This window comes from Colletes latitarsis, chromosome 8, assembly GCF_051014445.1.
Source record: "Colletes latitarsis isolate SP2378_abdomen chromosome 8, iyColLati1, whole genome shotgun sequence".
In the NCBI taxonomy this organism is placed as follows: Eukaryota; Metazoa; Arthropoda; class Insecta; order Hymenoptera; family Colletidae; genus Colletes; species Colletes latitarsis.
Window position 1 is genome coordinate 33,598,473 of NC_135141.1, and position 12,852 is coordinate 33,611,324.

General features: G+C 38.5%; 2 protein-coding genes across 7 annotated transcripts; one reads left to right on the forward strand and one right to left on the reverse strand.

Annotated features, from left to right (window-relative positions):
* Positions 1-628: 628 nt before the first annotated feature.
* Positions 629-6,928, forward strand: LOC143344701 (cytochrome P450 6k1). 4 transcript variants are annotated; one of them, XR_013080125.1, is made up of 8 exons: positions 629-1,103; positions 1,173-1,411; positions 1,494-1,724; positions 1,810-2,087; positions 2,677-2,866; positions 2,945-3,160; positions 5,034-5,747; positions 5,846-6,928. XR_013080125.1 is itself a non-coding variant. In XM_076771008.1 (6 exons), the coding sequence occupies exons 1-6, from the start codon at positions 691-693 to the stop codon at positions 3,100-3,102; spliced, it is 1,509 nt and encodes a 502-aa protein (XP_076627123.1). In that variant the 5' UTR covers positions 629-690; the 3' UTR covers positions 3,103-3,257. The 4 variants fall into 4 exon arrangements, 1 of the variants encoding a protein (XP_076627123.1); XR_013080124.1 differs by having other exon boundaries at positions 5,034-6,928; XR_013080126.1 differs by lacking the exon at positions 5,034-5,747 and having other exon boundaries at positions 6,157-6,928.
* Positions 2,665-9,470, reverse strand: Mus101 (mutagen-sensitive 101). Of its 3 annotated transcripts, XM_076771004.1 has the most exons (26): positions 9,121-9,470; positions 8,861-9,030; positions 8,642-8,781; positions 8,405-8,537; positions 8,227-8,334; positions 7,964-8,170; positions 7,678-7,894; positions 7,459-7,590; positions 7,309-7,385; positions 7,057-7,226; positions 6,848-6,986; positions 6,657-6,783; positions 6,358-6,588; positions 6,098-6,279; positions 5,863-6,029; positions 5,591-5,796; positions 5,369-5,502; positions 5,068-5,298; positions 4,932-4,994; positions 4,699-4,859; positions 4,517-4,638; positions 4,387-4,451; positions 4,177-4,305; positions 3,920-4,120; positions 3,571-3,800; positions 2,665-3,496 (listed from the first exon to the last, which is right to left on the reverse strand). In XM_076771004.1, the coding sequence occupies exons 2-26, from the start codon at positions 8,969-8,971 to the stop codon at positions 3,274-3,276; spliced, it is 3,906 nt and encodes a 1,301-aa protein (XP_076627119.1). In that variant the 5' UTR covers positions 8,972-9,030; positions 9,121-9,470; the 3' UTR covers positions 2,665-3,273. The 3 variants fall into 3 exon arrangements, with proteins under 3 accessions (XP_076627119.1, XP_076627121.1, XP_076627120.1); XM_076771006.1 differs by having other exon boundaries at positions 6,358-6,516; positions 8,861-9,470; XM_076771005.1 differs by having other exon boundaries at positions 6,358-6,573; positions 8,861-9,470.
* Positions 9,471-12,852: the final 3,382 nt, after the last annotated feature.

The following is a 12,852-nucleotide window of genomic DNA, read 5'->3' on the forward strand; positions in this document are numbered from 1 at the left end:
TATATTTTAGTGGGCAATTATATAGTAGATATGACCGGATATCTCTTTATATCAGTATTTCGATGCTTGTTGAATGTTATAAAAAAATATGATGATCGCGTAAGCTCACATCCCACTACCGCGTGAATTCTTATTATAGTTGAAGGTTTTTAATGAGTATATCTTAAGAACTAAAAGCAAGTGACTATGCACCTACAATTTTCTGCTCCAGAACACTTGATAGCGAGTGATGTCACTTAATAATGACATGTCCTCATCAACGCACTTAAATCTATTAATTACATGAAAAATAACTTTTATTCGCGAGTAGAAAACTAAAGAAGCATTTTTTTTTTTTTTTTTTGTTTGCATCGAACAAGTAGTTTGATATTTTTATCACAAATTATGTCTGTATAGAAATGTGTCTTCTACGCGTATCGTGTATTTTTTTTATATACATTATCTTTACATATGGGGTAGATGTGATATTGTTTGTGCCGAGTCACGGATTACGTATGGACAATTGATTTCTTGTGTGGATAACACTAGTAAATATGTCGTCATTGAAAAAACAAACTTTTGTAGATTAGTTGTACGCAGTAAGATATGCATGAACCAGCGTGATGACCACGCGTATATAATTGTGTAATTTTTCAAGTTGCAATCAGTGCTGTTGAGGAACTGGCAGCATTAAGTTACTTATCTAGAGCTATGGCAGCATCCAGCCTCTTACTGTTGAATCCCTTTTTCGTGATCGCTGCTGTCGCGGCGATACTGTACCTTTATCTGAAGTATCAGCATACTTATTGGAAAAGACGGGGTATTCCATCCCTTCCGGGACACTGGTTTTATGGAAACATGAAAGACGGAATACTGATGCGGAGATCACCTGCGATGGTGATGGGCGATCTCTATCAGCAAGCTTCCGAAAACGACGACGTTCTGGGAATCTATGTCCTGCACAAACCCTTTTTACTACTGAGGAGTCCGGAACTGATAAAGCAAATTTTAGTCAAGGATTTCCAGTATTTTTCTGATCGATATTTCACGGCTAAATCGTTCCACAATGAAATCGGAAACTCAAGCCTCTTCGCGATAAAGAATCCACAATGGAAATATTTAAGGTGAGTCGAAAATTTATTAAATCCGAAGCTGCGAACAGAGTAATCGAAAGTATCAAACGCTTTTATTAGGACGAAATTAACGCCAGTGTTTACGAGTGGAAAAATGAAGAATCTGTTCCCCTTGATAACCGAAGTCGCGGAATCGATGAAGAATTATTTGCAAGCTGAATTTTCAAACGACAAGAGTACGAAAACCATCATGGTCAAAAACGTTATGTCAAAATACGCCACCGATATTATATCGTCCGTTGCTTTTGGAATTCACGTGAATTCTTTCGACAAGTCTCAGGGCACCTTCTATCAGAAAGGTATCTATATACGCGAAAATAATTACGAGTGAGTTCTTTGTCGTTATTTCTTATTTTTATCTTGTTCCTTTTCATGTAAAAGCCCAAGATGCGCTAAAAATTACGTTTCGGCGGGCCGTACAGTTTTACTGCATGTTTTTCTTCCCGTCGATGGCACCGATTCTGGGAGGTCAAATGTTAGGCTCGGCTACGAATTATTTCCGATCTATATTTTGGGACTCTATGGATTCTAGAGAGAGGACAAAATCTAAACGCGCTGATCTGATCGATTCCTTGGTAATGCTGAAGAACGAAAAACAGGATAATGATTTCAGTTAGTGGATGAGCCGTCAATCTCCAAATATCCTTTGTCAACGGTCACGCATTGTTTTCTCAAACGGCGATAACTTTCTGTATAGAATTCGAGGGTGATCATTTGGTCGGACAATCGGCTATTTTCTTCGTTGCTGGTCGCGAGACTAACGTGACGACGATATGTTTTACCCTTGCCGAGCTCGCGAAAAATCCGGATATTCAGAATAAAACGCGAGAAGAGATTCTCGAAAAGCTGGAAACGCACGGATTGACTTACGAAGGCGTACGGAATATGAAGTATCTGAATCAAGTGATATCGGAAGTTTTGAGACTCTATCCATCAGCTCCTCTATTGGACCGAGTGGCCACTGTCGATTACAAGGTAAAGCGAGAAAAAATATTACAATGGCTCCGAGTATAATTTAAAATAAAAGTATTATCAATATTTGAATGATAAATGCATTTGACACAGCATGTGTATCGTCCTTCCACGAGAAGGCACAGCGTGTTTACATCCCCACTGTTGCTGCAATCCGCTGATTGGCTGTCACCGATCTTCGTCACCGTTTTGGGCGTACTGCAACAGGAATGGGGATGTAAACACGCTGTTCCTTTTTCTCGTGGAAGAACAGTACACACACGCCGTTTAAGGATTTATTAGATGCTATACGTAACAGAACGTGTTAACTATGATTAACATGACAATGACTAACTAGTTTATGTAACGATTGCACGAATTACTTAATCAGCGCAGAGCATGGGGACACGCTGGCAATGTTCTCGGGAGAATTTGTAATGCAAGCAGCGTTGGCTTTATTCGAATTACAATAAAACCCCGTTGAATACTAAATGCATTGTTTTGAATAAAACGTGCTACTTTTATATAATATAATACATAAAATTATGTAACAAATTGCACAGCTGCCGAACACATCACGCAAACACTGAAATACGTTTCGTACATTTTATAGGTACCGGGAACCGACATGGTTATAGAAAAAGGAACGCCGATTTACGTAATATTAACTGGTATTCAGCGTGATCCAAAGTATTATCCTGATCCTCTACGCTTCGATCCAGATAGATTTAGCGACGAGAACAAAGATAAAATTATAGCGGGTACATACATGCCCTTCGGAGAAGGTCCACGAGCTTGCATTGGTACGAAAGATTCTATTAAAAGATGTCTCTGTATGTTTGGTACGATATTTAAATTATTATTGATTAAAACGCTCCTAGGTGCGCGACTCGGTATGTTACAGTCTGCTGTGGGAATAATCACAATACTTAAGGATTACAAAGTTTCATTAGATCCTACTTATAAAATTGACGTCGATCGCCGCAACATCTTCCTATCACCACCGGAGGAATTCAAACTGAGGTTTACAAAGCTTTAATCTGCCATTCAAAGTAATAAAGTTTCTGTACAAAATACATCTATTTTACAATACTTAGGTAATTCAACGAAACAACCAAAAGCAATAGAAACGTAATTTAATGAAATATGACAAAAATTTTCGAATACTATCATACATAAGGCTTAGAAAAAATTCGTATTTATCACTGTCTTATTTCGGTAGAAGCGCTAAATACTTTTTAAATTCTGGAATTACACATTCTCGTGGATTTGACGGCGTTGTCTCAGTGAGGTAGTTGCTTAAATACTGTGGTACGAAGCAAAGAATACCTTTGTTTGCCAGCATTGCCCAATCGATTGGCTGATTAACTTGTCTGATATTAACGAAGCAATGGGTGATCTTCTTTTCTGACGGGCTCGTGTCGTACGGTGGTCTGGAACGAGGCATTTGTTAACTAACTTTACAGTATACCGCGTTAAATAAAAAAGAAAACGGTCATCAGTTTACCTTGCTTGAACGACTTTGCCGCCTCCGGCGTTAATTAATCTTTCAAATTGATCGTACTTCTCATCAGAAACTAATAATAGAGCTACCATGTTATTAAATGGTCCTCGTGGTTCTTTTAATAAATTGAGCCTCCATCTATAAGCAGCGGCTGCGATCATTTTTTCAATTTCTCCAACTGGATCTGGTATGATACCTTTGCTTTTCGGATTTCCCCATTCATATTTTTCTTCCTATCAATAACACAATTATATAATTATAGAGTCATAACAAACATATATATGCAGAGTCATTTTCTACTGAATCATTTGGCATGCAATGAATATATAAATTGATGATCAACGATACTAACATCGAGGAATTTTCCTTCTTGTTCTGAATCACGGAGGTACATACAATGCAGTACCCATTTTCCGGATGCTATACTACCAAGCATTTTTTCGTTTCTTGCAGGTCTAAGGCAAAGCAAATGCGTTGCGCTGGTGTCAAATTTAGTATCCAAGGATACGTCACCACCTAGGTCTTTTATTACTTGTTCGTATAATATTCTGTCCTGTTGAGAAAAATGAGTTAACTTTGTCAGTATATTCCGTGAGTCTAAATCCGTACCTTTACGCCAGAGAGCATGAACTTCCGTTTTTTCAGAGGCTCGGGCTCAGATTCTTCTGGCAACTCTTCGTCAACGTGTTCCATGTCAGTAGGAATGTTAGACTCATTTTGTTCTTCGTGTATTGCAGACTGTATATGTACAGGTCATTAAAATTGGTATTGATTGATGTTTATTATTCAAAATTACGTCAATTTATATAAACAACTTACGCGTCTCGCGTGACTTGGGTCTTCCCAAACAATAGCATCGATAGGTTGTGAATCTTTTACGCTAACTATAATAAATAATGAATATTAAAAAGACGAAAAAAGAGATAATAAAAAGATAAGATATATTTACATTTCTGTATAGGATCAGAAGGTTCTGCATTGTATGTATTCGCATTTTCTCCAGAAAGGGAATATCTATTTTCAGGTGTACTCGATGTCCTTTGGAGTACTTGATGTAATTGTGCGATTTGCCTGTAGTAATATATAATAATTATTTTCAGAATTACTTAAAAAACTTCTATATTAACTTACATGTTAATTTCATTATTTTGTGGACTGTTTTCATCGGGGAAATCCAATTTTCTATTAATGGGAGTAGTTGCAGTTGCTTTAGTGCTATTACTTCTCGTTGCTTCAGGTGTTTCTGCTGGTGTACGATCATTATCATCAAGTAGTGTTTTAACTGTATTTTCCTATTGTATTTAAACATTTAGATAAAATAAAAAGGTTTTTATTTATTGGATAGTGGAATTAAGAATACTTACTTCCTGGTTATGGGCAATATTTTTCAGTTTTTGCCACAATTGTCTTTTCAATTCGGAAAGAGGCTGCGAATGTAAATGTAGAAAAGTGAATTATCAATTTAGAGATGATCGAAGCTACAAAAGAGAAAAAACGTACGGTGCTTGGTGGTCTTCGTTTCACGGGAGGTTCTTCTACCCTTAAATCCGGAAAATTTTCTGTCCATTTGATCCAACCTTTCCGTGTCTCTGGCGAGGGATTTGGTTTAAACACTTGTCCATAGGGTGTTTCCGGCGTAGACACATGAAATGGCGATTCTGATGTTTTATTCATAAGCAAGCTAAGTCTTTTATTTATTAGCGGCGTCTCAGCAGAACTGCCATCTTGACTCTATAATAATACTCGAGTAACGACCATAATGTAAAATATTTTCCAAGACACATAAGAAGAAAATACATACTTGTAATTGAGATAAATGTCGTTTCGGAGTAATAATATTTCTAACCATTGATTCATTTGGAGGATGCATTTGACTTGTATTGGCCTTAGATAAACTTGTATCTGTATTGCAACTTTCGTTGGGTCTTTCCGGAGCTGAGCAATCAATTATCATACAAATATTCATATGTAATTTGAAACGCGTTGTAAGTAAAAATAGTTATAAATATGAAATTTCATATACCTATAGTTTCTCCTACAAGATACGGGGTTTCATCGACCCGTTTTGAATGAGCTGCGCAAGCTTTTAACCACTCGGCAGTAACAGCTGGTAATTTCCATTTCACTGCCGCATTATATTTATTTCCTTCTGGCGTTGGACAGACTAAATGTGTGCTTCCGTACGTGTTCTTTTCAATGTTGGTTTTACGCACGAAAATATCTTGGCACCTAAAACCAATAATCATTTAATATTCTATTTAATTTAATCGCTTTTTAGAAATAAAAATGTATTACATGGCACCCAATTCGGTAGCTAAAGTCGCAAGGTATGTTCGTTCGAGACCTGTATACATGCTCATTGTAATAATACAGCCTGATAATGGATTCGAATGTTTCTTAATAGACAAAGGCCTGTGGTAATACATAATATCAACTATTACTTCCTGGTTTACACAGTCTTCCTATAAAATTTGTTAGTAATAGAGTATTTTAAGGTACTACGATACTGACGCAACAAAGTGATACTTACGATGAATAAGTCGGTAACAATTTCATTTACAGTATATTTTAAAAGTGCGCCGCATTTAGGTACAACACCATAGTCTGGGATACCGACGAATGTGCTTGAAACAACCTGTCCACCCATTGCCACAATAGTTCCTGCTACATAACTCTCTTCCTCGCTGAAGCCAGTTACAACGAATGTATGTCCTGTATATTATTTTCTTTCGTTATTGCTCACAATTCGACGTTACCATATTTATTAAGAACATACATAGATTAAATTACCTTCAAACAGCTTATCATTTATAGTGGAAGTCTGGCTGATTGGTATCTCGGTATCATCTATTTTAGGTTTATTTTGTATAGTTTCAGATACTAATGTGTTTTGTAATTGTTTTGCTTGACTTTTACGATTATTGATTATAGTTTTCTCATTATTCTGTTCTGTAACAGGTGTATGTGACTTCAGAAATTCTTGTATTGTATTATCATTTACTGAAACTAGATTAAAGACAACTAATAAATTATACATCGAAATGTTTTCCTTAAAATGTGTATAGATGGTTATTATATAAGAACATTACCAACTGTATCTTGAAGATATTGTTGTACAAGATCAGAGTCTTTCTCTTTTTCGAGCACTGCCAATGTTTTATCTATATCAAAAGATGGAATAGGTACCTTCTTCGGTTTTTGCAACATTTGTAAATTCTGAAAAATATGTGTAATTTTGAAGTACATAGATTTCACTTGCTTGGATATGTTGTACACTTACTCGTTTGCTTAACGGGGATTGAGGTTCTGTAGCCGTTGGTATTACATTACATTTTTGTTGAAATAAAAAATTCTCCTCCGGCGCGGGTCGTTTTAATTTTACACTCTCCTCCAGCCATTCCAAAGTTAATATATACGGGCTATAAAATGTATTCATTGGCGTTAAAATGCCACATAATAAATGATTTCGATATTCGTTCGCTAACATACCATAATCCTTTCGATTTCATTAGTTTCATGTCGCTCGCTGCTCTATTTTCATCGCCTACGATAACGTGCGTTAAAGCGTCCGATATATCATCGAGTCGCGTTGCACTGCCTACATTTAATATTTTGTTAAGCTTATCCCTTTGATTAGAAGCAAATCCAGCAAGGTAAATCTGGGAAGAGTAAAAATAACTAATTAAAGAAATATGAGTTTGCAATATTGTAAGTCATAGGATATGTGTTTAATTCACATACGTTACACCCGTCCAAAAACGGACCAGCCGACTTTGCTTCGCCGAATGTAAGTCTATCCAAAACTACACTTGACCTGGCTAAAAATTTCGATTGGCTTAGAATTAAATTTATTACTAAAATAAGGCATTTTTCGTATGTCTTATCACTAACCAGAATTAGGTAATAGGTCTAAAGTAGATGCACTGCTGATTGTCGATACTAAAGTTTCATCCACGCAATTACCTGGTTGCAGATCACATGTTATAGCACTTATTGCTGAACAATTAAGAGTCTCGCATGTTGCTGTAATTTAAACGATTAAAATATTAATTGTTACACAGGATTAAAATCAGTAAATTAGGACACCTCTACAATACCAGGTATATATACCATTCATTCGTTCTGGAGTGGAACACGCTTTTGACGATTTGATCAAAAAATTCTTGAAGGGTAAAGCATAGCCAACTTTTATGCTTTCGTAGACCCAATTTGGCGTTAAACAAGCAATGTTTGCTCGTTTTGCATATTTCAATTTTTCACTTAATGGACTATTTTCAGGCGCCAGCACAACTGTAACTTTTGCCCCATCTAGGGGTCCCATAAATATCTGGAAGAATAATTATATAAGCAAATGCTAAAATAATAAAAATTACGATAATTTAAAGTTATATTTTACTCCTCCATTATCATTGATTAAGCGTTTGACTTCTTCTTTTTGGCGTTTTGGAAGGTTTGTCGATGTTACAATTAAATTAAGAAAAACAGATGCTTTGTATTTACTAAACATGTTATCGTCTGCTTTAACAAATTCCTTTAAATTTACTTCCCAAATTGTATCGATCCATTCCTTTGTAACTATTGGTATCTCCATCTCTATAGCAGTCTGTTGAAAAAAATCAAATATTAAAGAAGTATGGATTTTATTTTAATATTAATTACCTCATACTTTGCAGACATCACAGATGCTGTTATAAGATGAGTTACACGACTACGTAACTGTTTTGTAAAAATACCACCCATGTACTCAACTAATTTTTCTATCTGTTCCTGTAACCATAAGATGTTTTGAGATACTCTTAAATGGATTACTGATATACAAGACATTTATTAGACATACTTTCTCTTGCGGAGAGAAACCAGAAGCACATATGCAAAGGCCTCTCATAGACGTTGTATATACTGGACTCTTTCCTTCTGGGATTGGTTCTCCATTGATAAAACAAAGCAGCAAGCATCTGGGCCCAACTATCCTGCAATAACGATTTAACATTACAGAGAAACATTTTAAAATAAAATAAAACAGCGACAGATTTATATTATTAAACTTTAATATCAAATGGATGGTCTTACTCACGGACATTTGAATGTTTTTAATTTCTCAAACGTATCACCTTGAAATTCTTCCATTATAAAAACATCATTTTTAGCTGGTTTCATTTTATCACATTTAGATTCGGTAATCCACATTGGTTGTAACTCATTTTCGCAACATTTCTGAAAAAAGAAATAATATTTATTAAATTATCAGAATTCTGTAGTACAAATATTTTTATGTTTCAATTTATTTACTAACATTGTACGTATGCCACATCTCTTCTGCACAATCATTTTCAGACTTGTATTTATTTGGCACAACAAAGTAGAGATTTACACCTGTGTCAATCTGACTTTCCTCGTTAACCATTTTGGTAAGAAATATACTTGGATTCGGAAGTGAGATTGTTGCAAACAAATACCGCAGCTCTATTATTTGTGAAAAATATATTCTATTCAAGAACGAAGCATGTTTGAATGTTACAGAACATAACGTCGTACATTAGTTTTAATAAATACCAATGAAATAACTACGTAACACTGATTATAGAATTATAAGTAACATTACACAATTTAATTTCGTACAGTACACAGTAATTTTAACCACTGTAATTCATGAAACGAACTTTGATCGTTTAAAGTGTCATCGTGCAGGCTTAGATCATTCGGTTCGATAGGTTAATGCTCTTTTACAAATAAACGCCGAGAAATCTTTTATTACTAGAAAAATACTTGTACATATTTTATAGAATGATGTTCGTGATGTTTTAATAATATTACAACTGCTACTATAAATGTCTATAATTCTTTAAATTACAAACTATGTGATTATGGCACAGTTACGTATGACAAAACTTCTCGCGCCAAAACTACTGTTCAATACAGTGTGGCCAGATTTGGCATAACTATCCAGAGATGCCGGAAGTGCACGTCCAACTTTGAAAGACCTCGGAGGGTCGACAAAGACAAAATGACATATGCCTTCTTTCTCGATTCACCGAAGCTGCCCAAAGTAAGTTCGGACCGTCTCGTGGGAGTCGAGAGAGAAAGGCCCACACTTCCCTTCTCGCTCTTGAACAACTAATATCTGACCTCTCGTCAACAGGTCTCTAATGGCCTCTGCTGACCGCTGCTGACCACTCCTGGAATTTCTGATAACGTATAACGATTACTACTGACGTCTGCCAGCCTCCGCTGGCCTTTGCTGACCGCTGCTGACAACTCCTGTTACTTTTGACAACGCATAACGATTACAACTTGCTACTGCCTGCCCCTGCTGGATCTCTGCTTGCCTCTGCATGCCTCTGCTGGCCTCTACTGACCATTGCTGACCGTTGCTTATATTTCTGACAACGTATAACGATTACGACTTGTTACTGCTTGTCCCTGCTGGACTCTACTTGCCTCTGCATGCCTCTGCTGACCGCTGCTGACCACCGCTTATATTTCTGGCAACGTACAACGATTACTACTGACTTCTGCCTGCCTCCGCTGGACTCTGCTGACCGCTACTGACCACTCTTGATACTTTTGACAACGTATAACGATTACAACTTGCTACTGCCTGCCCCTGCTGGATCTCTGCTTGCCTCTGCATACCTCTGCTGGCCTCTACTGACCATTGCTGACCGTCGCTTATATTTCTGACAACGTATAACGATTACGACTTGTTACTGCTTGTCCCTGCTGGACTCTACTTGCCTCTGCATGCCTCTGCTGGCCTCCGTTGGCCTCTGCTGACCGCTGCTGACCACTGCTTATATTTCTGGCAACGTACAACGATTACTACTGACTTCTGCCTGCCTCCGCTGGACTCTGCTGACCGCTACTGACCACTCTTGATACTTTTGACAACGTATAACGATTACAACTTGCTACTGCCTGCCCCTGCTGGACTTTGCTTGCTACTGCTAGCCTTTGCTGACCACAGCTGACCACCCCTGATGCTTCCGACAACGTATAACGGTTACTACTTGTTACTGCTTGCCCCTGCTGGACTCTACGTGCCTCTGCATGCCTCCGCATGCCTCTGCTGGCCTCCGTTGGCCTCTGCTGACCACCGCTTATATTTCTGGCAACGTACAACGATTACTACTGGCTACAGCCACCCTCTACTGACCCCTGCCACCATTTCCCGACCTAAGCTGGCCTCTGCCAACATCTCCCAACGTCAGCTGACCATCGCTGACCACTGCTGACCGTTGCTGACAACTTGTCACATGATGTAATGTAATATAATATGTTTATATGTATTAAAGTTTTGTATAATGTAATTCTATGGCAATAAATGATATAATTTCAAAGTATTCTATGTGTTCTCATCATTTTTTACCGTCCTTTTCCTCTCCAAATCATTCTCTTACCTATAAGATGCGTACCACCTTCTTCGCAAGTTCACCAGCATTTTAGAAATGTACCGGGAACTTTGGAAATCCGAATTTGACCTTGACCTTGGCCCAGTTTCGAAAGTGGGTCAAGGCCATTCGAATCTTAGAAAAATTCCGGCCGCTTTGGAAATCCGAATGGCCTTGACCCAATTTCGAAAGTGGGTCAAGGCCATTTGAAATTTTAGAAATCTTCCGGCCGCTTTGGAAATCCGAATGGCCTTGACCCAATTTCGAAAGTGGGTCAAGGCCATTTGAAATTTTAGAAATCTTCGGGCCGCTTTGGAAATCCGGGTGGCCTTGACCCAATTTCGAAAGTGGGTCAAGGCCATTCGAAATTTTAGAAATCTTCCGGCCGCTTTGGAAATCCGGGTGGCCTTGACCCAATTTCGAAAGTGGGTCAAGGCCATTTGAAATTTTAGAAATCTTCTGGCCGACTTGGAAATCCGGATGGCCTTGACCCAATTTCGAAAGTGGGTCAAGGCCATTTGAAATTTTAGAAATCTTCCGGCCGCTTTGGAAATCCGGGTGGCCTTGACCCAATTTCGAAAGTGGGTCAAGGCCATTTGAAATTTTAGAAATCTTCCGGCCGCTTTGGAAATCCGAATGGCCTTGACCCAATTTCGAAAGTGGGTCAAGGCCATTTGAAATTTTAGAAATCTTCGGGCCGCTTTGGAAATCCGGGTGGCCTTGACCCAATTTCGAAAGTGGGTCAAGGCCATTCGAAATTTTAGAAATCTTCCGGCCGCTTTGGAAATCCGAATGGCCTTGACCCAATTTCGAAAGTGGGTCAAGGCCATTCGAAATTTTAGAAATCTTCCGGCCGCTTTGGAAATCCGGGTGGCCTTGACCCAATTTCGAAAGTGGGTCAAGGCCATTTGAAATTTTAGAAATCTTCTGGCCGACTTGGAAATCCGGATGGCCTTGACCCAATTTCGAAAGTGGGTCAAGGCCATTTGAAATTTTAGAAATCTTCCGGCCGCTTTGGAAATCCGGGTGGCCTTGACCCAATTTCGAAAGTGGGTCAAGGCCATTTGAAATTTTAGAAATCTTCCGGCCGCTTTGGAAATCCGAATGGCCTTGACCCAATTTCGAAAGTGGGTCAAGGCCATTCGAAATTTTAGAAATCTTCCGGCCGCTTTGGAAATCCGGGTGGCCTTGACCCAATTTCGAAAGTGGGTCAAGGCCATTTGAAATTTTAGAAATCTTCTGGCCGACTTGGAAATCCGGATGGCCTTGACCCAATTTCGAAAGTGGGTCAAGGCCATCGAATCTTAGAAAAATTCCGGGCGCTTTGGGAATCAGGATTTGGCCTTGACCCAGTTTCGAAAGTGGGTCAAGGTCACCGGCATTTCAGAAAACGCTCCGGGCACTTTGGAATTCCAGTTTTAAATAGAGAAACGGTTTCTTATAACTAAGGGAATAATGGGGAGATGAAAAGAAAGGTAAAAGTGACGAGAACACATAGAATTCTTTGCAATTATATTATTTATTGCCATAGATTTACATTATACAAAGCTTTAATACATATACATCATGTCAGGAGTTGTTAACAAAGGTCAGCGTGGTCAGCAGGGGCCAGCAGAGATCAGCAGAGGGATGCAGAGGCATGCAGAGACCAGCAGGGGCAAGCAGTAGCAAGTTGTAATCGTTATACGTTGCCAGAAGCATCAGGGGTGGTCAGCAGAGGTCAGCAGAGGCCAGCTTAGGCCAGGGGACGCTGGCAGGAGTCGTAGTAATCGTTGTACGTTGCCAGAAATATAAGCGGTGGTCAGCAGAGGCAAGCAGAGATCACCAGGGGCGAATAGTAGCAAGTAGTAAGCGTTATATGTTGTCAGAAGCATTAGATGTGGTCAGCAGCGGTCAG